Source organism: Nyctereutes procyonoides, unplaced genomic scaffold, assembly GCF_905146905.1.
Source record: "Nyctereutes procyonoides isolate TBG_1078 unplaced genomic scaffold, NYPRO_anot_genome, whole genome shotgun sequence".
Lineage (NCBI taxonomy): Eukaryota > Metazoa > Chordata > Mammalia > Carnivora > Canidae > Nyctereutes > Nyctereutes procyonoides.
In genome coordinates, this window is record NW_026575031.1 from 917,349 (window position 1) to 944,939 (window position 27,591).

Here is a 27,591-nt window from a genome sequence, read left to right on the forward strand (position 1 = left end):
TTTATATTCTTGGCTGATTTTGAAAACAGAGCAAATGGTACTGAAAAATCCCTGCTAGCATTTTCATTTTAGTCCCTTGAGATTCAGGCATTGTGGCTTGCCAATGGCAGAAGAGATGAGACTTCCTAGTGCAAGTCCCTAGATTTGAAAGACTGACCCCTGAAATAAAAATATAGTAAAAATCAAGACAGGCTTTTTCATGCTCAAGGAGGATGACTCAGTTTCCTTATCCATAGCTTCCTAGCAAACGTGTGACATGACTTGAGTCTGTCTTACTGGACATCTCCTTTCCTCTCATCTGCTAGTGAATCTCTCTCAGAGAGTGGGGAAGGTGTTCCAGAGAAGAAGAGGGTACAGGCTGTGGTTAAGAGGAGAAAGAATGAAAACGTTTTGGCTGACCTGAATTCAACTCATAAGTCATGATTCATAATTGCATCTTCAGTCCCTATTGCTAAGATGGGAGAACAAGCTGAGCGATGCATTCCCACAATTCTATTTCTTCCTGGCCAGTGTTTGATGAAAGCCCAGGGCAATCCAGCCAGTGCTCACCATATTCTCCACAGAGATATATTTATCTCAGCAATAATTTCCACAGCATTGACCACAGTAAGCTGGAAATAGCAAAGCCGTTGGTTACCTGAATTTTAGCCAAGTCTGGTGGAAACCAACAGAAAACAAACAGCAACCACAAATTGGATATTGTTGTTCTTATAAATTAGAAAAGGCTGGTAAAAGAGTTATGTGGGACAATTAAATAGATCCATGGGGAGTTTAACTATAGCTATAAAATATATTCTACTACAGCAATTAGCTCATCAATTTTCTGCAAAATGAAAAGGATCACCCCAAATTCACCATACTGTGTCTTCTGTGTAATGGTCTCCATGTGGTTCGTGCCATGATGCCATCTCACAGGGTGAGAATACCTTTTAATAAGGGCTTGTTAGCATTTAAGTAACTCAGCCTTTTGGGTGGTCTCCAAAGCAGACATGCCTCATCCCAAATTCCGTTCTATAACCAGTGTTGTTACATTGAGGGCCTACTGCATGAAGAGTATCCACAAACAAACCACAGTAAAAAGAAAACTAAGGAGGCACATTCATAATGGAAGAGAGAGTACATATTGATTTGTGGATTTTGTTAGTAATTACTCACACTTCCTTTGACTTCACTGTGGGTAAATCTAATTGAAAAAGATTTTTGCTCTTCCATGAGTCCTGGCAGGGACACCTTAATCGGGGATTATTAACAACATAGTTTGTGGTGATAAAAATAATCTTGGGGTCACAAATTCAAGACTGTGACCTCAGCAAAGACCATTCAATAGGAGGAAATGGGGCTGTAAAAGAGAAATGTAGCTTAAAAGCCACATGGAAGTTGAAAATAAATATGAGAAACAATGCTGAATGCTTGTATGATGGGAGAAGACTCTCTTCCTACACAGGCATAACCTTGCACCTTGCTAGGAGAGACGCTATAGAATTAGGCAGGTATTCTACTATATGGGGTGAAAACAAAAATTTATTTTTGATTGTATTATTATTATTTTGTATATGAAAAAATAAAGTTTTGTTCTTTTAGCTTTCAAATTTACATTTTTGGGAACAGTGTAATCCTTAATGTATAGCACTGCTAAGAGGGCCTCAGCATCTTTTTTTTTTTTTTTGAGAGAGAGAGAGAGAGAGAGAGCGAGTGCTCACTTACAAGCAGCATGAGTGGTGGGGGATGGGAGAGGGAGAGAGACTCTCAGACTCCCTGCTGAGCATGGAGCCCCATGTGGAGCTCAATCTCATGACCCTGAAATAGTGACCTGAGGGGAAATCAAGAGCAGGGAGCTTAACCAACTGAACTACCTGGGAGCTCAGGGCCTCAGCATTTCTGCTCTGCCTTCCTTACCTTAACCACTCACAGTGGATCTTGGCACAGGACCAACGATCAGAGGACTTGGTCACCTGATCAACTGTGTTATTAAACATTTATTTTCAATAAGATACTTTAATTAACTTGGAGTTAATATCCTAGTTTCTCTCTCTAGCTTTCTGTACAACTGAACTCAAGTAGTATAGAGGAAAACTTCTGGGTTTCAGCACCAGATTAGAGTGTACCAGTTGATGTAAGAGTAATTATTGGCAATATTGATCCCATTTGCTCACAAATAAAAATTAATTGGCCACTCTCCAACACGAGACCAGCACTGAGGATGACCGAGGTGAAGGACTTGGATAAATGTGTTTCCCAAATGTGCACTCAATTCCATCTCTCCTCAGATCATACCATGTTCTGAGAAGCAAAGACAGGAACATGCCAGAGGTGACATTTTCCTGATAGGAGGCTTGAGAGACATCAAGCCCCCTGGCATCATTTTTTTAGCCTACCACTTGTTCAGGTGCTCTAAGCCAGAATCTCTCATAGCTAAGGTATAAACTTTCCAAGTCAACACATCTGGACTCTTCAGTTTCTAAATTCTCCCACCATTTGTGCCTTATAAATGGGTTAGACAACTACTTTTTCTTATCTTGGAACTTTGCTTCTCTTTTTCCTGTGCAATGAGAAGGCTGCACACTCTGCTGACCTGGACAAGAGATGCTAGAAGCATCTTCTGCACATGGATGCATCTGAGTTGCCTATTTCTTCACCTGCTAACTGCAGTTCTTTGCCAAGATTTTTCAATAAGTCCTCACAAAAAAAGTAAATAAATTCACAAACTTAAAAAATCATTATACCACATACAAGATTGTTGTTTGGACTCAGAAAAGTCCACTAGGCAGCAGGATAAAAAAAATCCTTTTCTCCAGAGATAAGACTTCTAGCCAAGCACTTCTCTCAGATGAGATGCTTAAGAAGCAGGTGTACCTGCTTTGAAAAGACGTGGGACCCAGTGAGTGGGATATGGTCAAAACCAACAAAGAAGGGAAGGGCAGTGATGCTGGGTGACCAAGGCCATTAGCTAAGCAGGAAAGCAGGGTCCTGGGAATGAATTGCTCAGAGTGACCTTGTTTCTCCAAAGAAGGTACTGAGCCAACAGGTGGATGACCCAAATGCTATTACATCGTATTGACTCATATTTCAGTTTCGACTCATTCTCTTTCCTCCTCGGGAATCAAGTGGGGAAGAGGCACAATGAGGCATATGCTGGTTCCCCCAACTATAAGAGGGTCTCTGTTTCAATCACTCCTCTTTGTACTTACAGAGTCTCTTTCAATGATGCTCTTTGTTTTCTACATGCCTTTTAAGGATGTAACACTTAAAATGGGAGAATTGGAATGAAATTCTAATGGGAATATCTTCAACAGAGAGGAACACGGGTAAAGAACTTGCAATCTAGAATACAGTCCCTGGGGCTGATACAAGACTCTCTGGCTTGAAACAGTGATAAGTAGATTTGCAGCCCTAGTAAGGTTTTGCTATGGTGGTCTTCCCTTTGTTACAAGAATCTCAAACAATGGTAATATTTAATTTAAATATATTGAATCCATCTACATGAATAGGTTTATAAATATGTACATGCATCTGCACACTGTGTTACTTTGTATGTTTGCAAATATACATTAGCTTATACTATGTATATTTGCCTATTTGTGTCAAATGCCAAAGGCTGAATATCATTTCCAAAGGATAATTCCTCTGTTGGAAGACAGATGAACATGTCTTGGTTTATCAGTCTACCTGATGTGCTGAGGCCTATCATGGTGCTGTCACTTGGGAAATCCATCCCTGAGATGCTCAGAGCTCTGAGATGGTTTCTTTATGGCCTGAGCTCCAGGCATCTGTTCTCTACACCCTTTCTCTCACGGCCTTTCCCAATAGCTTCCCTAGAAACTAGTGTGATTCTTATTTTCTTTTTAAATTTTATTTATACATGAGAAACACAGAGAGAGGGGCAGAGAAGCAGGCTCCCTGTTGGGAGTCACATGCAGGACTCGAACCCAGGACCCCGAGATAATGACCTGAGCCAAAGGTAGACAGATGCTCAACCACTGAGCCACCCAGGCGGTTTGTCACCCAAACAATGTGATTCTAACTGTGTTGACTCTAATTTCCCACTCAGTTAACTAGGATCACTTTAACAGGAAATGAAAATGACTATGGAAATCTTGGAGAAGAAGACTTATAATGGGGTCTTGTCTTATAGACATTAAAACATATAGTCAGATGAAAATAATTAATATAGCACCTAACTGGTACAAGGGAAGGGGCAGAGCAATGAACACAATAGTTAGCAATAGTATGGAGAAAAATAGCTTGTATAGTATAAATCCAATCTAATGTAAAAATATTGATATGGATAAATTAAAAGGTAATAATACAATTATCTCTGGGTGGTACAATTTTGGGTTCTTGGTATTTCCTTGACTTGCATTATTTTTGTAAAAGGGAAAGACAAAAAAACAGGAGAAAAATAAAACTAAGTGTGAAAGTGTAAATCACAAACTGGGAAAAATATTTGAAACCAATAAGCAGTACCTTAAATAGTCTTAACATAAAAAAAAGCCTCCAAAATTAATACCAGAAAGGCAGAGAACACAAAATAAAAATATTGGGCTAAGATAATATGTGAGAATAATAAGCATGAAAAATGCTTAACGACACTGGTAATCAAATAAATAGAAAATTAAAACTTAAGTTATAATTTTCTCAAATTGGCAAAGATTAAAAATAACCAATAACAAAAGTTAATGAACATCCAATTGGTTGGGTATTCCCATTCATTGCTTTAAGTTATATTACAGGCACAAATCCTTTACCTGAAAATTTAGGAGTTGTGTTTCAGACTTCATAGTTCTTTAGATTTTATTTTATTTTTTTAGTTCTTTAGATTTTAAAAAATAAAGTATACATAGTATGTATTAAATAGAACCTCCAGCCAAGTGAGGGGCTATATCCCGTAATTGAACACAGTAGTATTTCTACAATTAAATATGTAAATATTCATAAGAAATGGAATAAATGAAAGACTAGCAGCAGCCTCATTTCTGTTGATGACAGTTTTACCACAAAATGAATTCAGGTCAGAGTCTGTAGTGAAATGAGTTATAAAGAAACTTACTGTTTCAGAGCTTTTGAGATTTCAAAATTGTTGATCATGATTTCTGAACTGTTCCATACAATCTTCCTGAAAATCTACTTGCTTATGTGATTATAAGTTTAGACTTTAATAACTTTTGACCTACTTTTAGGAGGATCTTAACAGAAATGCAGACAGAGTTATGCTCAAGGATGTCCATAAAGATAAAAATGGCATCAGCATGAAAGTCTAACAACAAAGTAATGTCTATATTATGGGACATCCAGATAAAAGGATATTATATGGCTATAAAAATTGTTTTAAGAGGATACTTAATGACTCAGGAAAAGGCTCATTAATGTATCATTAAATGAAAAATAATCAAGACATAAAACTTCATATTCAGTGTGATGTCCATTAAAAAAGCCCCATATTTGTGTAGAATAAAAGGCTTGAAAATACACCAAAGTATCAGCAGACATTAGAGTTAAATGTTGGGATCATGGATAATATTGTCTTATTTATAACTGTATCTTTCAAATTTTTAATATTGAGCATTTAATTTTTAAATAATTATTAAAGCAAGGTTCCACATAGATCCTATCTTACTATATGAGTACATGATAAAACCCTTGGCAGTAGGTATGTATTCAACAAGTATCTACTGAGTTAGTGACTCTGGATTGCTCTCCTGCTTTCACTATTATTTGGGGAGGGGGGTATGCAGGGAAGCTGCTCATGGCATGGAAGTCCTGAGAGACAGTACCATGCTTCCCAGCTCACAGGAGAGGTGGGGAGGTGGGCTAACAGCTACTCTTCATGAAATCACAGCCATCACTTACTTGACACCTGCAGAGAAGCTCACCACAGGGAAGAAGAGCCCATCTGTGTTGAAGTTCTCAAACATCCCCTGCACAGGTTGCCCGTTGATGCGGAAAGAGATGCTGGGCACTCCGAGGTCAAGGCAACAGCTCACCACGTCGTCTGATCTTAGGAGGTGCTGGTTGATGGAGGCTACGGCTCTGGGTATGCGGCCTGGTGAGCAAAGAACAAGAAGGCATTTGGGACTCTGAAGAAGGTGCTCGTAGGCCCCCTAGGGGAGGTGGGGAGGTATCATGGCACACAGGAGGTCTACATATGCTATTGCGTTGGAAACACAACTTGGCTTTCCCTGTGAGGTGAGCAATAAGAAATGATTTCTGGAGCTTGTGAGTAGGCAGCCCGAGACAAGAGGAGTCTCAGAGGACACCCTAAAGCTGCCAGCAATGAGAACAAACATGAATTTAACCCCCTCAACATGTGCTCAGAATCTGGCCTGGTGTCTGAAATAATGGACAAATCACTTTCTTGGGTGTGGGTCCTGGGGTATGCGTGTGCGTGCACTGTCTATGACCATGTCTATGACCATGCTGTCTTCTATCTCCTCCTAGAGATAGGGACACTTTAACACTGGATGCAGGAGCCATCAAAGTGAGTAAAAGCAAGGTCATCCAGCCATTAAACTGTGCAGCATAGTTTGCTTGCTTGTTTTAAAGAATTCTAATAGTTCATACGAGCAGGGAAAATCTTGGTCCACTATATATTGTGTGGGTGGGTTTTGTTGCTGGTCACTGCATATCTCTTTCATAAGATGATCTGTCACTTCCTGACCTTAGAGTCATGAGAAGATCACCCCTCAGTATTTCTGTGTCATAGCATCTCATTCTGGAAGTTCTGAAAGTAAACAATTGTAAGTCCCTCACACATCCCCCTACCAAGTTTATGATTCTATTGGCAAGAGGGCAGTGGAGAAGCAGAAGCGAGGTATTAAAATGGAGTTTTAGGCAAAAAAAAATTATAAAAATCTTATTTTTTTAACTACAGAATTAATACATCTCCATTACAAATGTTCATCATACATACAGAAAAATTAAAAATATAAATAAGGAAACAATGTAACTCAATAAAAAAATGCTTCTACTTTCATACACACATATACACTTTTCATCCAAACTAGGATATTGCAGGGTTTTGTGACCTGTTTTTTCTACTTATCCCATCACATATATCTGATCATATAATGGAATATTAATTAGAAACTGCATGTTAATGGCTTCATAATATGCCATAAGGTCATTAAAAACCCTCTTATGATGGGTATGTGAGTTGTTTACAAATTTCGTGTACATAACTATGCTATATGATATCTCTAATCTCAGCTTAGAATCATTTAATGTTTCCAGGGGTTACTGCTATTCTAGTGGTACATTCTAAACCAAGAGGTGATATTAAACTAGTGAAACTACTATACTCTCCTAAATAAAAATATTAGCTATCCCTTTCTGGTTGTTGTAGCCAAGTGACAAAACCATCTCATATTTCTTCCCACCTTTCAGCAAACATTAATGAGACTCTACATGGTGCCAGATACTGTGTGTGGGGTTGGGTATCAAGGACAGAAGATCCAGTTCCTGTCCCCAAGAGATCCATAATCTAGTGGGAGAAATAAACATTAAAAAAAAAAAAGAATTACAATTCCATGTAATTTTTGGAACAAAGATGTTCACAAGATAATGTTTTCTTTTTTTTTTTTTCCACAAGATAATGTTTTCTAAGATAGAAGAAGGTATGCCAAGTTGGCCTAGGAGCATGGGACAAGATTGAAGGGTCAAAGGTCCACTAGATAAATAACAGTATTCCAGATGGAAGGAATGGTTTACACAAAGGGAATGTATGACATAACCCACCGAACGGCCAGGGTTTGATACCGTAGGAAGGTAGGGACTGGTGGGGGCCTGAGGAGGAGATGCAGTAGGGGAAACAAAGCTGGACCTAACATACAACTTGGACTCTTTGCACCACACGGGTGCAGTGACACATAATGATGTATGCAATGCACGCTGGCCTGGGACGGCCTTGGACTTGGCTTTTGTAACTTCGTATCTTGCTTCATTCCTGAGAATGAGGAACAAGTTAGTTTAAAACAAAGGAATCTAAGCCAAACTTGAAGAGCACATAGGTTGGACACCTTTCCAGCTTCTCTATTTGAGGAACCTGAGTACTTGTGGTTCCTTTTTCAGAGTGTAGGTAATCCCCCACACATCTTTTCTTCCTTAATGGAGGACACTAAATAAAACTCAACAAATCTTGCTACATTGGCCTCATTCTCAGTATTTCCTATTTTCCCATTAAAAACCAATCTTTCCTGCTTTGAATGCTTCTTTTTCCTTTAGTTTAACTTTTGCATGTTATCACTGTAGTCGTTTGAAAAACGTCCAAGAATTTCTGCGAATTTGAGAAAACCACGAAGTAAGTGAAATGCTCAGTTGGTCAACTAATTTTTTTTTATTTTTTTTTATTTATATATGATAGTCACAGAGAGAGAGAGAGAGAGAGAGAGAGAGAGAGAGAGAGAGAGAGAGAGGGAGAGAGGCAGAGACACAGGCAGAGGGAGAAGCAGGCTCCATGCACCGGGAGCCCAACATGGGATTCGATCCCGGGTCTCCAGGATCGCGCCCTGGGCCAAAGGCAGGCACTAAACCGCTGCACCACCCAGGGATCCCTGGTCAACTAATGTTAAAGGTATTCAGATCTTTGCTGGATAAAAATACAAATCAGGAGGCCTTTACTGTTCTGAGTCTCATATAAACTGGGACAAACTGACAGCATTGAATTTCCATGCTAGCGCCCTCCCTTCCCACCCACTCAGACTGCGCTGTTGGCGTCTGTGCTGGCCTGAGTCTGGGCCAGTAAGGGTTCAGAGCAGCTTTCAGGAGGGATCCTCTTCATCTATAGCAGGGCTTTGATGTCATCAGGAGCTGGCTTCCAAGCTTTATTTAGCCTTTAATATGCCATCGTTGCCAAGTGCCTTCCCGAGGAATGGCAGCTAGGAGAATTTCTCCTGTCTGGTATCCTTTTTTGGTGGAAAACCACCACCACAACTAAACACTCATATCCTTGTGGTAAACGTCACTGCCTTTTCCGAAACTGCTTTATTCTAAGAGAATGGGGACCAAGTAGAAGATGCTGCTACAACAGTAAAATCATCAACACAAAAAGCAAAATCAGGGTTTGAGCCTATTTTTAAAACATATGCATGGGGGCCCCTGGGTGGCTCAGTGGTTGTTTGCCTTCGGCTCAGGTTGTGATCCCAGGGTTCTGGGATCGAGTCCCACATCGGGCTCCCCATAGGGAGCCTGCTTCTCCCTCTGCCTGTGTCTCTGTCTCTCTCCCCGGCCTCATGAATAAATAAATAAATAAATCTTTTAAAAAAAATTTGAAAAAGAAAAGTTGCTGTACTAAGTTATTAAAATCAGTAAGTCCCTTTATTGAAGACAGTGCCCCAAAATAATCACTTTCCAATATGTTTAATGTGGCTGACCTTCTGAGGAAGGGACGCAAAGTAGTGGTAGAGCGTAAGCCTTCTCAACTACTTTTCAAGACAGAAGAATTCCGTAATCCTAGTGACCACCCACTGAAACAGCTGGGGAGTCCTGCGGCCTCTCCCTGTCTGAAGAACCTGCCCCTCACTCAGAAGCCGGGGCCTACCTAGAGGTCGCAGGAAGCTCGGAAAGGCCATTCCATACCAGCATTTGAAGATAAAGGAAAAACCCACTTTATTGTTTGCTGCACATCTTCAAATTAACCCAAGGATATATTACTTTAGGATTTAGCCTCTTCTGATGAGTAATGTAGGCAAATGGAAACACTGATGGTCAGCATTTCCACTGCCCCAGGCACTGCAGTTTGGCACTCTAATATAAAACACAAACACTTAGGCATTTTGAAGGAGGGAGGATCCAAACACCAAACACATAAAAATGCTGGTGTTCCACAGCCACTCGTGCTCCTCGCCATATAGCACCAGGGCTGGAAAGGTCTGAGTCATGGTGGCCTGTGCCTTGACAGATGAACCCTGGGACTTGTTTCAGCAGGGAGACAGTCAAAACCCTCTCAAACAAATTCGACTGTGGAGCTAAATGATCTAAAAGTTTAAAAAGTCAGAAGTCATAATAAATCAAGAAATGCAATTTTACTCCATTCATTTCCTGCAGCACTTATCACTTGGGATGGGAAATTCCTCTGCTTATTCCAATCCTGCAAGGAAGAGTATTAAAGGGAAAGGTGGCTCTCAGTTTCCTCCTGTGAAACTGCCCTCCCTACCCAGGAACATACTAGATGCTGCTGAAGGACTGGGTTCATCCCACTGGCAGTCCTGAGAGAATACTTGAAGGCTCTGTCAGGAGAGGGAAAGTAATGTTAGGACAAGAAAGGGCCAGTCCTCTGAAAGGAACCTCCAGCAGCCGAGCAGATTAAGGAGCCTGGAGGGTGGGCTAGCAGGATTGAGAAGGGGGTTATTTCTACAGCTGATGCTTGAAAGTGACTTCATGGGCTTCAGTGGCTAAAGACCTATTAAGATGGCCTTTTCCTTACACAGAGAAAAGCTCATTTATAATCCTAGGATGTTGCTTGAAACTTCATTTCCCATTCAGCATTGGCCTCCGGTGTTCCCTTAGGATGGGGTTGCTCTCATGGTCTCCAGGGAGGGACACACAACTCTGGCTATTGTTTTTATGATTACAGGGGGGTCCATAGACAATAAGGGATGGGACTTTATATTTACTGGGTATCTAACACATGCCTGGAACTTCATTTTCCTTCATTTATTTATTTAGACATTTTTTAAGAAAATACTTTATTTTAAAATTTTATTGTATTTTAGAGACAGAGAATGAGAGTGCCAGTGGGGGGAGGAGGACAGGAATTGGGGAGAGAGGGTCTCAAGCGGCTCTGCACGAACCTGATACAGGGCTCCATCTCACAACCCTTAGATCGTGACCTGAGCCAAAATTGAGAGTTGGACTCTTAACCGACTGAGCCACCCACGTGTCCCACCTCATTTAAATTTCACAAGAGCCGGGATCCCTGGGTGGCACAGTGGTTTAGCGCCTGCCTTTGGCCCAGGGCATGATCCTGGAGACCCAGGATCGAATCCCATGTCGGGCTCCCGGTGCATGAGGCCTGCTTCTTCCTCTGCCTGTGTCTCTGTCTCTCCCTCTTTCTCTGTGTGATTATCATAAATAAATAAAAATTTAAAAAAATAAATTTCATAAGAGCCTGTATCCTCTTCATTTTAAGATTTTTTATTTATTTATTCATAGAGACAGAGAGAGAGACAGAGAGAGAGAGAGAGGCAGAGACACAGGCAGAGGGAGAAGCAGGCTCCATGCAGGGAGCCTGATGTGGGACTCAATCCCGGGTCTCCAGGATCACACCCCAGGCTGCAGGTGGCACTAAACTGCTGCATTACCAGGGCTGCCCTCCTCTTCATTTTATTTGAAGAAGCCAAGTCTCTGGAGGTTAAGTAATTTGCTCAATGTCAAAAGTCAGGAAACAGAAGAACTGGGAGTTCAAACCCAGGCACAGCTCCAAAGCCATGCTGTTTCTTCTTGACTCTTTCCAGTGACAAAGTGATAGTAGCACTATAATTCCCTCCAAGGATGACAATATCTATTGCACTTTTAGAAGTACGTTAAAGATCGGTTCAAGGCAGTAGTTAAATTTCCACATACAGGTAAGTTTAAAGTCAACAGCACTAGGCATTTACATCTTAAGGAAAAGGAGAGAAACTGTCATGATGAGTTCCCAGTAAATCTCCCTCGTCACTCTCCACTCCCTCCTGCAGGACACCAAAGCACCATTTCATTTCTTCATCCCACAATTATCCTTTCATGAGATAGTCTGAAATTCAATGCTGTCCTGGTGGGAGTCATTAGCAGAGACCTTATTTCTTCAGCTGAAGCACATGTTGGCATATTTACCTGCAGTGCCTTCTACCAAATAGATGTTCCCCGTGGGTGGGCTGGGGAATTCAGAATGATGCCGGACCCAAGGAAGCTTTGTGCTTTAATGATCACGAGAGGTGTAAGTCTTGCAGACATGGTTTCTCCACATCTCATCAGACACTGAGGACAGAGGAGCTGAAATTCTTTGAACGCACTCATACGGCATTATATTACTAAGTACAGGTAATGTTCAGAGAGACACTAGCAGCATCTAAAGCACTAAGCACCAACCCCTTTCCCCTATCACCAATTAGAAGGGCTACTGCTTGTGATGACTGGTATGGGCTCGGCACCTCCGGCTTCCTGGTCTTCTGGAGAGACAAGAGGGATGATAGGAGTGCTGCCCACTCCTGGAATGATACACAACTAGATGGATATTCAGATTCTTAAATGCAAACAGTAGTCTTCTCTGGATGCACTGGGTTCTCTGTCTTCTGACTCACTGATGTATTCATTATGCAAAATTTCGTGAAGGGATCCACTAGGTGTCCCATGCAGTGCTACAAAATCTGGGAAGGACTGGGTAAAATTTTTCCTTTGAGAATGGTTTCTCTTTAAAACAAGGTCCAATCTGCTCCATCCCATAGTCTAGGTGTCCTTCATATTTCCTTAACCAATCCCCAGGCAGAGTTCTCTTCAAGTGTAGCTTGGGATTGTAGCTTGGGTTATGGTGACAAGATGGCAGGAGATGAGCAGCACTCAGCAGGCAGCAGGGGAATGATTTTTCTCAATCCCACTCACTCCCTCACAGATTCGACCCTACCAAACTCAGAAGATGTAGATGTGTGCAAGCCTAAGAACTCTTTTCTTTTTGTTTTTTTTTTTTAAGATTTTATTTATTCATGAAAGACACAGAGAGAAGCAGAGACAAAGAGGGAGAAGCAGGCTCCTCACAAGGAGCCCAATATGGGACTCGATCCCAGGACCCCAGGATCATGACCTGAGCTGAAGGCAGATGCTCAACCGCTGAGCCACCCAGGCATCCCAGAACTCTTTCTTTTCAAATCACTTCCCCAAAGACTCTGAGAACCTTCGCATACCTGCTGATAACCTACACTACAGTCTACTACCACTACCATACAGCCAGACACAGTGACTCCATGAACCAAGAAGGGCTCCATTCCCCACAAAGATGGAACCAAGAAAGGGTAAGTTGGGAGGATAAGAGATCAACAAGACAAAGCTTTTACTTCATTCTAACCCATCATCCTACCATTTTGTATCTGCTTTTGTCTGCACCATGCTGTCCCCCAGGACATACAAAACATGGACAGAGATTTTTTTTCTTCTTCCCGCAAATGATCCAGGATAAATAAATATATAAATAAATAAGTTGACACCATTCCCAAAAGTTTTAAAATGTTTTTACTGAACGTAAAACAACACAAAAAAACTTTCTAAATAACCAATATGGAGCAACTGAAAATATAGACCAACTGCAAGAAACAGAATCAGAACCCAAGTTGATGGTTTTCACCTGACAGCTGAGGGATGAAGGAAAATGTGATGGGTTATCTACTTCTTAGTTACAAAAGAAAATATATAGGTTTGTGTAGTTGAGACAAATTTTTTCCTCATACTGGGTTTGGGGAAGAATATATGTCATGGTTTCTTATGTAAGAGGCATGCTTACATAAGAGATTTCTATAAGGGACACGATGACTCCAACTGCAGTCTTGCAAAAGATACAGATATGACACTCTGTGGACAACAGAACAGGTAGGGCTCTGGTTCTGAGTGAAAGCCTACAACTTAGTCCCTCCATTTTCATCCAGGCAGAAGCTAAGCCATTCCTCCAGGCATAGGCCATGGACATGCATGGGGAAAAAGCATTAGTGTATTTTTAAAAATGAAGCTTTGAATTTTTTTTAAGTGGCATTTACAATGCGTGGGGCACAGGTCCAGACATTTTATAAAGCGTATCAAGAAGCAACATGCTGCAATGACATGATGATGGACTTGTATAGTCAGATCTAGATCCCTCTCAATGTGACGTTGAATACATCACTTAAATATCTTGTGCTGTTTCCACATACGTAATATGAGATCAGTATTATCTACATTAAGGGATCATCGTACAAATGAGGAAAAATAATGTGCAAAAGGTATGCAGCTCACTGCCCAGTAAATAAATGTTGAGTCTCTTTCCCTGTTTGACTATATAGTCCTGAATATCCATGCAATAATGATTGTAGACACTGAGCTTGAGAACCGTTAGATGCTCCACACTAGATCCCCCAGCTGGAAGTACCAGAGTCATGGTTTAAAAGCAGGACAGTCTCCTTTCAGGCCTGATGTCCTTCCCACCTATCTCACTAGTTGAGACTCTTGCGTCTGTATCATTTCAACAGAAAATGATCATGGCAGCTTGAACAATCGAACCTTGATCATCCTCAGTAAGGGGAAAGGGGCCGAGGCCTTGGCAAGGTACTCACCTGACCAAAGGTGAAGTCCATCAAAGCCATAGGAGTACAGGTCATCGCCAACACCATTGCCTCCCCACCCTTCTCCTCCGCCAGGGTACGGAGCATAGCCTGAGGAAGAGGCCCAGCCCACCCGCAGGTGTGTGGGCTCAGCTGTTAGGAAAGGGTCCACCTGGTCGATGATTAGCTCGAAGTACCACTTCTTGTACTGCGCAGAGCCCTCAGCAACTCCCAGGAAGATGTTGGGCCGAATGCTGAAATTAAACATGACACAGGTGGCATCTACAGACTCCCAAGCACTGAGAAAACCCAAGAGCAAGTTGAACAGGATCACAGGATGCACTGTCAGCTGAAGGCAAGAGAAAGTTTATGGTTTTTGTATTCTAAAGTAGAAAAAGCTTAGAGCCTCTAACACTTGATCAAGTTCTCACTGGGAGGTGTCAGGACATTAATTCTATTTAAAAATATATAGAATGTCTCCTTATTCCATTCAAGGCAACCAACATTTGCTGAGTGTCAAGCATAGGTAAAAGACACTGAAAATGTCACAGAGCTGTATAACTACAGACCCCTGTTTCATTCTGTAAGTAGAAGAAATAACTCAAGTTCCATCTCTGGGGAGTTGGTCCAAGCACCCCTATTCTCACACCAGCAACTCTGTCACCTAAGCATTACTAGGAATGACCTCTTGAAAGCATTAATAAATCACTGTTAGAAATAAGGGAGACAAAAAAGAAAGGGAGGAAGAGAGGGAAAAAGAGAGAGAGAGAAAGGAAGGACAGAAGGACGGAAGGAAGGAAGGAAGGAAGGAACCAGAGAAGGACAAATGCTGCATGGAACTACTTTCATGTGAAACTAAAAAAAAAAAAAAAAAAAAAATCAAACTCCCAGAAACAGAGAGTAGTAAAGTGGTTGTTGAGGGTTGAGGAGGGGGTGGGATAAAGAGAGGTTAGTAAGAAAGTACAGACTTTCAGCTATAAGATGCATAAGGTCCGAGGACCAACTGTGTAACATGGTAACTATAGTTGATAACACTATTGCATAATTGAAATTTGCCAAGAGAGTAGAACTTAAATGCTCTCATGTACACAAAAAAGGCAAATATGTGAGGTGAAGGATGTGTTAATGAACTTATGGGGCAGATCCTTTCACAATGTATAGATATATATATTGTGAATATGTATTATAATATATACATATATATTAAATCATATTTTACACTTTAAATATCCTACAATTTTGTCAATTATACCTCAATAAATAGAGCTGAAAAAAAATTCGACTTAAGATGGCAAAAAAAAGGGAGAGGGGAACAGAAGTCCCCCTTCGCCAACTTTGTTAAGGGCTGGAGGATTTAATGTATCGAGCACAAGGGTTAAAAGCTCGGGACAAACCATTTAGAGTTTTTCTGGTTGGAATGCTATTCTCAGATGTCCACTGTGAAGGCTGTGACCCCTTTTGGGTGGGCAAGGGAAAACCAGACTGGTACCAAAAGGAAGTCCATGTGGATGGCTTAGGTCTACCTTACACTTCAGAGAAGTTCTTTCCTCACCTTGTAGATTAGGGAACAGGCCCAGGTAGGAAATTGCTAAAGAACCTCAGGCCTGCCTGATGCGAGTTCAGTGAGCTCACATGACTCCCAGCAGGCCAGGACTCTGTGAGCCCATGCTCTCCAGCCTGGCCTTCACAGGTAACTCTCAGGAAAATGGCCACAAGCCAGAGGATTTGAGAAATCACGCCATCAACATGTGACATCCATTCTATTAAAAGATTTTAAGAAAAAAATAGGTGATATGTTAAAATAAAAATGACTATGTTATAAAGAAGGTATAAGATCCATATTAAGATATAACATGAAACATGGCAGACCCTTCAGGTCAAATCCTTCAAACTGTGGAAGGGGTTGGAGTACAAGGCCCTTAAAAAGTACATGTTTGTCCAGTCTCCTCTCATGTGCTGACTTCACCACAGACATGATGGGTGGGCAGCACTGGAGGTCAGGTCGGCCCTCTTCCTTTCCTGTCTGGAAAAAAGATTGGCGTTTCAGAATGATGGTTGGGGCCTTACCTTGTCACATCATTAATCAGCCGTGTCTGTAGGAGCAGGTTTCTCCGGGGCAGCAAGTTGTCACAAATCAGATTCTGGTTGGCTCTGACTGCGACCCCATTGCAGAGACAGAGGGAGCACAGCACATCCAGAACCTGCAGCAGGATACAGCCCACCAAACCTTAGGACCACCAGGAGGGCACAGTGGGCAGGACCTGACTGCCAAGGCACATAGAGAAAGCAGGTCTTGGGAAGTAGGGCACCTGGGGACAAGTGGGAGAACCCATTCTGAGTGAAGGCTGCCGTGCCTCCCCAACCAGGCACCCGTGAGCCATGCTGAAGCCTGCTGGGCCTTAGAAAAATGAAGCTGGATTCCTTCCAGTCTCTCTGCCTTCATCTTAGCCCCTTTCCTCCAAACTACACATGTCATCTATGATCCTTGTTCTGCTAAAACTAGTGGGAGTATGAGCTCCAAAGACAGGCTGTATATCCCAGGGACTAGGCTGAGGCAAGGTATCTGTATGAAATCCTGGCATGACAGCCTCTTGGAGATGTGCGTCAGTGGGGGCAAGTGCTAGAAGGTCCTTCACTGGCTTCAAGCCTAAGTCTGCGCTCCCACCCAGCCTTGGGAGTCCTCTGCGCTAAGACCAGTTGGCGTGCTCATACGGCTTTTCATGAAAGGACAAAAGGCACTGTTGAAAAGAAAACCACAGAACCCAAAGGCGTCCCTTAGGTTAAGGTCCCGTCAGAAGCCAAGACTTAATACCTAACCTAATGAATGTAGCTCTAACTAGTCAACATGGAAGTCTGCTCAGCACCAGGACATTCACTGCCAGAGCCCTCCTGTTTCCCTTAGTGGGGGGACCTTCCCTAAGACAATGGATTCTTTGCTAATTCCCTTTTCCTTTTATATATATACATTTTTTTCCATTGGAGTTTGATTTGCCAACATGTAGTATAACACCCAGTGCTCATCCCGTCAAATGGCCCCCTCAGTGCCCATCACCCTTTTCCACACACTCCCTCTCTGCCTTTATAAACCTTTCCTTTTCTGTGGCCTCTGGGACCTCCCCTCTACTACTAGAAGGGATGCTGCCCAATTTGTGAATCAATTAATAAAGTCAATTAGACTTTTAAAATTTCCTCAGTTGCACGTCTGTTGTGTAATAGCACTCAGGTTCCCCTTTGGCCGAGGTCATGTAGCAGGCTTGGGAACCTCACGTGGATCAGTAGAGAGCTTAGCAGGGCAAATTTCAGTTCTAGGGTCTCCTGCTGTGTTGTTATTAAAATTCACCAAGATACACTTCTATTCCAGCAAACCGGTATTCAGTCGCCTTCCACCTGTTCCACTTCTCCCTCCTAGAGTGAGGACAGACCTGTGAGAGCCCAAGTGGCCCCTGTGTGTGAGAGACCAACTACCAAGCCACTTCTGTGCCTGTTTTCCAGCTATGTCAGCAATGGGAAGAGCCCCTGGCCTTGTGCCCACCCTGTCTCCTCGTGCTGCATCCTCTTGCATCGAGTCAGTGTTCCTGTACGGACGGAGCAAACTGTGCTGGGCTGGGCACCGCTCTTCCTACTACAGGGAGGAACATGACAGGCTCGGTCTTGGCTGTTGCATGCCAGTCTTTCAAAGTGGCCACGAAGACTCAGCGCTTAGTGAGGTTGGATGGCCTCAGGTTGTTGGCATTAGTGTCTGTAATTACTACAAACCAATTTTCTACCTGACTCCCTGGATGTCAGTTCTGTTCCAGATATATACAAAGCGCATTTGTGGGACAATCAGGAAAGAATCCCAAAGGTGGTTTAACGGAGAACTCTCACGCTGCCACTCAGCAAAACATATTGACCATGGAACTGGAAATCCAGAGGATAATTTCTCATTCTAAGAAAAGAGCCATAGATGGCCAGGAAATTAAATACTTATCATCCAGCCTATCACATATTTTCATCCATCCTGCCTTGGAGTGAAGGCTGTGGGAGCCTGGCTGTCACACTGGGCGGAGAGCAAAGCTTCATCCCCCACACCACTGAACAGCAAGGAGAAAAATGGCTCTGTGAGAAGCACCAGCCAAACACTGTCTCACCTATAAATAAACGATGCCATAAAGCAACAGGGCTGACATTGTTTAGGCTTCGTTGTGGAAGGCATTTCTTAGGGTAAAAGGGTGGGGGATTGGGTCAAACTTCTTTTTCTAGTAAAGTTTAAATGGGTTCCCCTAAAGATGGAGGAAGTGTAGACAAGGCGAGTTGTACCACAGGGGATGCACAAGCATCGAGGCTAGAGATCATCTGTACCTCTGCTGGGAGTGGTGGGGGGAACCTTAGCGACCTCTGGGACAGGGGGCCAGCTGCAGCAGGTCCTGCTTGCAGCTACCAAGCACCATTTCCTTCTAGTCCTGAGCCCACAGAGACTACATTTCCTAGCCTACTTTGCAGCTATGTGGGGTCACGTGACTGAGTTGTGGGCACTGGAAAGTAAGGGGACATGACCTATCCTGCTTTTAAGCCTGGTCTTTCTTGTACTCACACCCTTTCTAGCTGGACGTAGAGCCCCATGGAGAGATTACAAAGCTCTGGGTCTCCTTACTACAGGTGTGATCCGAAGCCCCGGCATCACCTAGGAGTGCCCCCTGCACCCCACCCCTGCCAGACTCACCAGCTGAGGGCTTTCACTTGAACACAGTGGGCAAGCACATTGCCTTCCCCTAAGCTCTGCTCTAGAGGATGCTAGAGCCACTCCACGGAAGGAACCCATATCTCTTGAACAACCGTGTAGACTGGAGCCCTCCCATGGATGGGTCTGGGGCTGTGGTGTGAGCAAAAATAAATCTTCCCTATGAGAATTTGGGGTTGTTGGTCTAGGAGTCAGACTTCTCTAATTTATACGCTGGCTCAACTTCAGGATTTCCTAGGTTCACCTAGTGGAGGCCACTTGCTTCTGGTTGTGATCAGTTTCATTACTGACACCACAGTTCATTCAAGAGCTTCTCAGTTTTTTCGTCTCTGCTAGGCTCTACCCCAAACACAGGCTTATGTGGGAATTTTCCTTTAAAAATAAATGCCTATTGTATATCCATGGAAACATCACCTGGCTATTGCATTTTGTCCTTCAGCTTTTTTATCTATAAAAACAGCTCCCTGCTAAAATTCACTTACTGTATGTAAATGCTGCAAAAACACTAACTGTACTTTGTGATTTTTAAAAAATCAAGTCCCATATTTGAAAAATGAGGATTTTGGAGCCCCTGAGGAACATATTTTTTTCTTGCTGTCAATGTGCACTGGGTGGCTGGAAACACCTCTGTATTGCCTTGGCTGCCTGGGAGCTCAGAGATGATTTAGCAATTGTGAAGAGGTTGATGGTTTGCCTACCTATGTTCTATCCTCACCCCAACTCAGGCTAAACCTTCAATTCTGATTTATACTTTCTCAGGACCAATGATGTTACTATTTTACCATATAGTTTTCTCACAGGTGGCTCCAAATCCTTACAAGAATAAAAAAAAGTTTATCTGTGACAACATTGATGAGATCTGAAGTAAGAGAGGTTTGGGGGCAAGTAAAAAGGGCATATTTTATTTTTATTATGAGATGCCTCCTCTGTGGGAGAATTAGAAGGTAACTTACAATGTCCAACAATCGTTCTTTTTACCAAACAATAAAAATCAATGCTACTAATATAGTGTGTTTCTTACCATCAATAAGCCATCTGTTGGATAAGACAAGACCTGTACACATGGGTGAGCTTCCAGCCAAGGTGAGATGGGAACGGATTCTGGGTTCCTTCCTTTTATTCATGTATCACACCTTCCACAACCCTGTATGAAATGCCTGCCATGTGTAACATATGAGCTTGGCATTGTGGGGAATATGAGTTGGTCCTTGCCCTGAAGGAACTCAGAATCTGTGAGGGAGATCTATGTGTAAACACAGCAGTAGTGAAAGGCAGAGCAGAACCACTGAGGAACGGTGTGCTACGTGTGTAAGATTTGCAACGAGGAGACCATGTTCAACTGGAATCAGAAAAAGCTTACTGGAAGGAGTGGCATTTGAGCAAAGTATTGAAGGACAGACAGAATTTTGATGGGTCCTCAAAAACTAAGAAGTGAGGAGATAGGGAGGTATGGGCAAGACAAAGTCATTAAGAGGTTGAGGGGCAGGGTACACTGAGGGGATGGCATGTTATCGGCGTACCCATTCCTGTCTGTTTCACTCCAGAGGTTGTGTTCTTTCCCTTTTAAAAAGATTTTACTTATTTACATGAGAGACACGCAGAGAGAGGCAGAGACCTAGACAGAGGGAGAAGCAGTCTGATGTGGAACTCCATCCCAGGACTCCGGGGTCACGCCCTGAGCCAAAGGCAGACTCTTAACCACGAAGCCACCCAGGTGTCCCTCCCTCAACCTTTCTGACCTTAATTTGATCATGCTTTAGATGAGTGGCAGTGCTTTCCGTGGCAGGGACAGACATATAACAAGGGAAAAATCTTAGTGAAGAGAATGCACAATAATGGCCACTACTGTATACACTCCTTGTTCCCAATCTGTGATTGGAGTTGGAATTATACAAAAAGGGGTTCCTCAAACCCACGAGATGTACAAACTTTTTGAAAAGAAAAATGTCACGACCCCAAAGACCCTGGATTGGACCCATAGGGGCCTGCACACTCCAGTCTCAGAAACACTGACTTGTATAAAAATGCCTTCTAATTATGAATTCTTCATGGCACACTTCTGTATTTAGAGAACTATAAGAATAAGAACACACAATTAAAAATATTCTCACAGAACATGTGGATCCCAAAGAACATATTCACCAACTGCAGTTCTGAGAAACACTGGAAAGAACATTTAACTTTGGTGAGTAGGACACCTACCAAAGTCTGGTCCTAATCTGTCATGAATTAGCTGTGTGGCCTCTGGCAAATGGCTTCACATCACAGGGCCCGTGTGCCAGATTTGCTTCTGCCCCTGTCAGGTGGAAATAACAATGCTACCTCAGGGGGTCATACAGAGAACAAAGGAACATGCAGGTCAACATGAAGGATGGTACCTGGCATCTGTCAAATGCAAAATAAATGTTAGCTATTGTCATTGTCATCATTATTGCTGCCACTGTATGAAGAGCCGTGAGGTGCCTGGTGGGTCTAAAATTCTATATATTCTCAGGCACCGTCTTCATGGAAAGCTAAGATCAGAGACACTCAAAAACCCAGGACTGACAAAAAGGAGCAGCCAGGATAGCAGAACACTACGCTGGGATTTTCCACGTAAAGAGAAAACGTTACAACAGAAGCCTGGCCTTCACCTTGTTTACAAAGCTACCACAAATAGCCCTTGGTGATGAGGTGACACGGATCTCTCTTTGAAAAGAAAAGTTACCCACTCAGGTAACTTCTAAGGGAAGGCCTGAATTCATGGCAAGACAACCTTCATTCAAAAATCTATCAAAAGGCAAAGAAGGGATATATCCTTGAGGAGGCTCTTATTTTTATTTTTAAATTTATTTTTCTAAAGGTTTTATTTAAATTTATTCATAAGACACAGAGAGAAAGGCAGAAACACAGGCAGAGGGAGAAGCAGGCTTCTTGCAGGGAGCCTGATGTGGGACTTGATTCCGGGATCCCGGGGTCACAACCTGAGCTGAAGGCAGACGCTCCACTGCTGAGCCATCCAGGCATCCCTTGAGGCGTTTGTGCATGGAGAACATCTCGCCTGAACTTTCACAACATTGCCAGAATCTCTCAGACAGGGCCTTGCTCTAGAAGACTAAAGACTGCTCTGCTCGTCCACTCAGGTAACGTGTCAGACCAGGTACTGATTTGTCACAAAGTCCCTCACTCAGTCAGCCTCAGATTTCCCAGCTCTGGAAGAGGCAGAGCAGCAATCAGCTTGCCACTGAGTGACACCCATTAAATGCTTTGCTGCTTCTGGCTGAAAGAAGCCATGACAAAGCTGGTCACCCACCCAGTGTGATCTGTGGTATGATCATAAAGCAGACCCAGGAGATGAGACAAGAGTAGCTTTTCTATGGTCAGAGAGCTCCTCCTGACATCTGCATGTAGCTCATGGCTCAGACCCCGTGGTACTTGGGTGCTTATCAGTTACTCTTAATTGATTTTCGCAGACAGGAGAGAACATGTTGGTGCTCACGCTGGCCTGACGCCGAGCCCCATGCCTTTTGATTCACCACCTTTGGGAAAGCAGTCACAGGCCCTGCATATATTTCTTTCCATTCCTTGCCAAGCAACTTCACAGATGCTAAGGACTATGGCTTTTCTGCTTCCTAAGGAAGACACACCTAAGCAACACTGCAGAGGCTTGTTCTCCTGGACCCACTGAGATGTGTCTCAAATGAGCAGTCCCCCCCAATGATAGGGCCATTGACCAGGTGGACTCTTCTCCACTCTGTGCAAGCACAGCTGCTGCCCCTCACTTCATCTGCTCTTGAAACACACTCCCCTCAGCCTTAGAGTACCCCCCTTTTCACTGATCATTCAGTGCAGTAGCCCCCCATCTGCCAGGCACATGCTGGAGGGTCAGGAAAAACCGTACTTTAATAGACTTTCCCCACAGATTGTTCTGTCTTAGGCACAGAATTCCACAAAATTAGAGATGCAGAACTCTAAGGTGCCTCAAAAAATCGATAGTGCTTTCCGCCTTAGTAAATGAAGTGGCATTATCTCCATTGTGCAGACAATATAACTGAGGCCCACATCACATAGCTGTTTGGGGTCAAAGAAAAGGACTGGCAGTGTCAGGCCTCGTGCTTGCTCATGCAGAGTCACTTATTTCACTTGGTTTCTCTCAGGGTAAATCTGATTTCATTTAATAACAGGCCAGTTGCCAAGGTTTCTATGCTATTTTTATCTGGTATTTGTGTATCTTCTTTATACTGCTTGATATTAGTGGTTCACTACTGAGTTCCTGGACACGAGGGTGGAAGTCAGTGGACATTGCCATTGGCCTCGGCCAGACCCCAGCCCAGTGCCCACTACCCTCCACGCTCCCCCGTCATTTCCCTGGGCCTTGACCCCTCCTGGCGGCTACATGCTGAAGGCTGAAGACAATGAGCTGGGTTGGGAAGCTGGAGGAAATAGAAAACACACAAGACCCAGTGTGACAGTCTGGCTTAGGGTCTTTCAGAGCCTCAGTTTCCCAAAGATTTTTTCTACCCTCTCAAATCAAAGCCAAGAAAGCAACCAGTCAACATGGTCTCAGCAACACACACTGGTTATGAAGCAGTGGGGAGGGAAAAGCCAGGTCAAGCCCATGACTATTTGGGTTCTTCTGACACCCACCTTGTGATTCCGCCCATGCTTATCCAACAGGGAGATGATGGACTTGATGTGGCCCTCTGCTATCAGATTTAAGGCTTCTGGGCTTTCAATCAAGATGCAGTGCAAAACTTCCAAAATACCTGCATGAGTGTCACAAAAATCACCTGCTATGAAATAACCTGCAGAATTGACCATAATTTAGAAACCTAAGTTATGAGTGAAAAGACCATCCTGACGGGACAGAATATTATCAATTCTTTGAATCTATTAAATATTTCTGGCCAGAAGAGAGACTGCAGCCATCTCTGGTAGACTTCAGGAGCCTCTGGGCCTAACTCGTCTGTAACATAGAGGGGAGTTTTATTAGCACAGACCACACCTCCTGCCTTCCTGGACAGACATGGATTTTTTGATGTCAAAATATAGATACACAGCAAATGAAATAATTCAGAGAAAAACAAACACCATATGATTTCACTCCTCTGTGAAATGGAAGAAACAAAACAAAGAAAAAAAGAGGGGGGATGCGGATGGGGAGGTTGGTGGGGGATAAGGGGATGGGGAGGTACACTTCTCTTGATGAGCACAGAAGAATGTCTGGAATTGTTGACTTGCTATGCTGTACACCTGAAACTAATATAATACTGTACGTCAGTTATACTTCAATTAAAAAAAGAAAAAAGTATAGAGAAGCAGCTATAAAATGGAATTCTTAATTTTGTCAGGCCAAGCAATACTTAAATTAAAAATACAGAAAAAAGCAGATGCCCAGTTTACTACAAATTCTAACAGTCCTTTGAGAAATTTAGAAAATATTTGGAATGTTCCTCGAATAAGAATTTTTCTAGGAACCATCCCAGAAATTATTCCCATTTTAGATGCATTTGTGTATCAAGCAAACTATACACTCACTAAATAAAGACTGTCTTTGCCCCTTCTCTCAGCATGCTGCATGGTTTTCTGTATTAAGTGAAGGCTTAAGAAAAACTAGCTGGTGCCCCTGTAGCCGGCACCTAAAGGATAACACACTATGATGCAAATAGAAGGGAAGCAGTTGGCCAATATCTTTATTGGTTTTATCGAGAAAATTCTCCTTGATTCTGTGTTTCTTGAGGCTTTTATATATTACTATGAGTTGTAATCTGGCCCACAGGCCTGAAGAAAGCAGAGGCTTGGGAAGACACATGTATAGGTGGATGGTCCTTCAGAGAGCCTTCCTTTGGTCTGCCTGTCCAAGCTCCAGCCATCTCTACACAATGAAAAAAGCATCAAACCTTTCAAGCATCCCAGAGAGGAGCCTGCATCTGTCACGCTCACTCATCTCTGAGGAAGACAACTGCCGAGCCTCCCTGTAGCCACTTACCTGTGATAATCACTGTCTGGCTCAAATTCCCTGTGAGTCATCAAGAAGGGTTATAGATATGATGTCAAGGGTGATTGAGGTGGGGCAGGAGGACCAGCACATCCTCCTATCCAATGGTCACCCTTCATTCTGCTTCTAACCAAAACAGTCAGGAGAAGCATGTCCAGAGAGAATTTAGAAACCCAGAGAAAAAGAGTAGAGAGCAGGTAGGAGACCAGGATCCTGGGTGGGGGGAAGTAATTAGAGGACCCAGGACATGGGGATGAACACACAAAAGTGAAAAGTGAAACAGAAAAGGAAATCATCGAAGTCTGGGTGAGCGTTGTTAAAAAAAAAAAGCCATAGCGGTGCCAGGAAGATTCAGGACCTCTTCTTGTTGGGGTCATTATTTGAGGGTTGTTTACAACTCCATGGAAAAAAGAATTATTTGAAGATTCAACTACTTCTTTCCTCCCTTCTTCCCTCCTTCCCTTCTTTAATAGAAAGAAAAAAACCCTTTACCTTCTGCAGTTGTTTCCGGTCAATGCTTACCTGAGGAAGATTCTAGTCTGTCCAATTTGCTGATGAGCCAATCAAGGTTATTAGAGAACTGGGCGCAGTTGTTTCTGTTTCCACGAATGAGAGCAGCTGCAAAGAAGGACACGATTGAACATGTAGGTTACAGGACATGAGGATGGGCATAAGACCTTGGGAAGCTGTCACATACTGTGCCTGTTTCGCAACTAAAAGGAACTGAGTGTAACAACCTTCCCCTTCCAAGCCCTTTGATACCATCATTTCTAAATCTGGAAGAATAAAAATCTACCATTCACTCAAATAGTCCAAAGAAACCATGTACCAAACAGCTGCCTACGTGGTGGTAACAGGGCAGCAGATGCCCTGCCTCTATGAAGTAGGCGAAAGAGACAACAGGCACACAAACTCAAAACTATTTCACATAGCGATAGGCAAGAAAAATCTCTAGTTGCTGGTTTAAGAATTCCATTCTTTACACTGTTTTCTCAAACCTACATAGAGATTTGCTATTTTTCAGGGCTTAAGGGATGCATCCCAGTGAAAACAGCTGGAAAGTTTGGTTCAACTAACAGGCAGATAATAAGGAAATGTGAACCTCTAAAATACCCAAAACATATCAGCAGATGACAGTGGTTCCCAAAGTGTGGTTCCAGGACTGGAATGTGTCACCTGAGACCTTGTTAGAAATGCAAATTCTCTGGCCTTGTCCCAGAATCAGAAACTGTGGGGATGGGACCCAGCATTGCTGTTTTAACCAGCCCTCCTGATGATTCTTTTTTTTTTTAAATTTTTTAAATTTATTTATGATAGTCACACACACACACACACAGAGAGAGAGAGAGAGAGAGAGAGAGAGAGAGAGGCAGAAACACAGGCAGAGAGAGAAGCAGGCTCCATGCACCGGGAGCCCGACGTGGGATTCGATCCCGGGTCTCCAGGATCGCGCCCTGGGCCAAAGGCAGGCGCCAAACCGCTGCGCCACCCAGGGATCCCCCCTCCTGATGATTCTGATGCCTGCTCCTGTTTGAGACCCACTGGGAGACAACATTGCTAAGGGAGGGATGGAATATGCTCTCAGGTTTTCACCGAGCTCGAACAAGCAACCTTTCCTCCACAGGCCCGGCCTCTGCAACAAATCCACATAAAGTGGCCCCAAGCTTCTCGTCATGCTGCTGGTTTTCAAAGATGGGTTTTATGGATGCTTGAAAGATATCTGGATAGGAAAAGGACTTTAGAGGAAGGTGGAATTCCATCCAATTTCCAGGTCAGCTGCAGCAAAAAGGTTAAGCACAGGGTGCAGGGGATCCATGGGCCTTACACTACAGTTCCAGCATTTACTACATGTGTGGCCTTAGGTAGGTTATGACATTTCTGAGCATCAGTTTCTTCTGATTTAGGACTACATGGGTAGCAGCATCTATACCTCAAAGTGTTCTTCTGCGGATCAAAAGGAGATTTTCCACTGTTTGGCACAAAAAGCTCAGTAACTATTGACAACTATTGTAAAAATTCCTGCTGACTTTGAGTCCTACCATTAAAAAGTATTAGAATTGAAAGGGATTTTACAAGGTCATACAGAATGGTGCAATCCACATGACCCCTGACATCGAGAATGGGTCCAATCTGCCATCCCTGGCTCCTGTCTGGCCCACTCAACTTTCTATGGAGTTGCTCTAATGTGACATATACTTCAAAGCAAAACCCCAAAATGCTGTTTCATCAACACATCTGGGCAACCACCAGTGGCCACATTTTCACACAGGCCAACACCACCTTCTGAGGCCTTCCTCTCACAGCTTGGTGGTGGGGGCCAGTGTGGTGGTGCTGGTTACGGCAGGCCCCGAGACATCACCCCCCACTCTGCATTGTGAGAAGAAAGGCTGGGTGCCGGACCTTCCTGACTCCCTGCCTTTATCTCCCCACCCCCCACCAAAATGAAATAACGAGCAGGCCACTCCAGTAGGAACCACGACCACCCAATAAGTGGTCAGTGAAAGTCGCAGAGCTGAAAACAGTGACCACCTTCACGGGCAGGTGTCCCAGTCTAAACATGGATGGCCCTGCAAACACATTCTAGTCTTGTGCCCTTGTTTTAAAGAAGAGGGAACAGGGCAGCCCCAGTGGTGCAGTGGTTT

The 27,591-nt window shown here is 43.3% G+C and overlaps 1 protein-coding gene across 1 annotated transcript in view; it reads right to left on the reverse strand.

The window, feature by feature from the left end:
• Positions 1 to 27,591, reverse strand: part of RYR3 (ryanodine receptor 3) — a 507,628-nt gene that overhangs the window by 206,572 nt on the left and 273,465 nt on the right. Inside the window, exons 15-19 of the mRNA XM_055316631.1 lie at positions 25,472 to 25,567; positions 23,599 to 23,717; positions 16,320 to 16,453; positions 14,265 to 14,506; positions 5,848 to 6,040 (exon numbers count right to left, since the gene is read on the reverse strand). Of these exons, the coding sequence (XP_055172606.1) occupies positions 5,848 to 6,040; positions 14,265 to 14,506; positions 16,320 to 16,453; positions 23,599 to 23,717; positions 25,472 to 25,567 (784 nt within the window). The remainder of the gene's footprint in view (positions 1 to 5,847; positions 6,041 to 14,264; positions 14,507 to 16,319; positions 16,454 to 23,598; positions 23,718 to 25,471; positions 25,568 to 27,591) is intronic.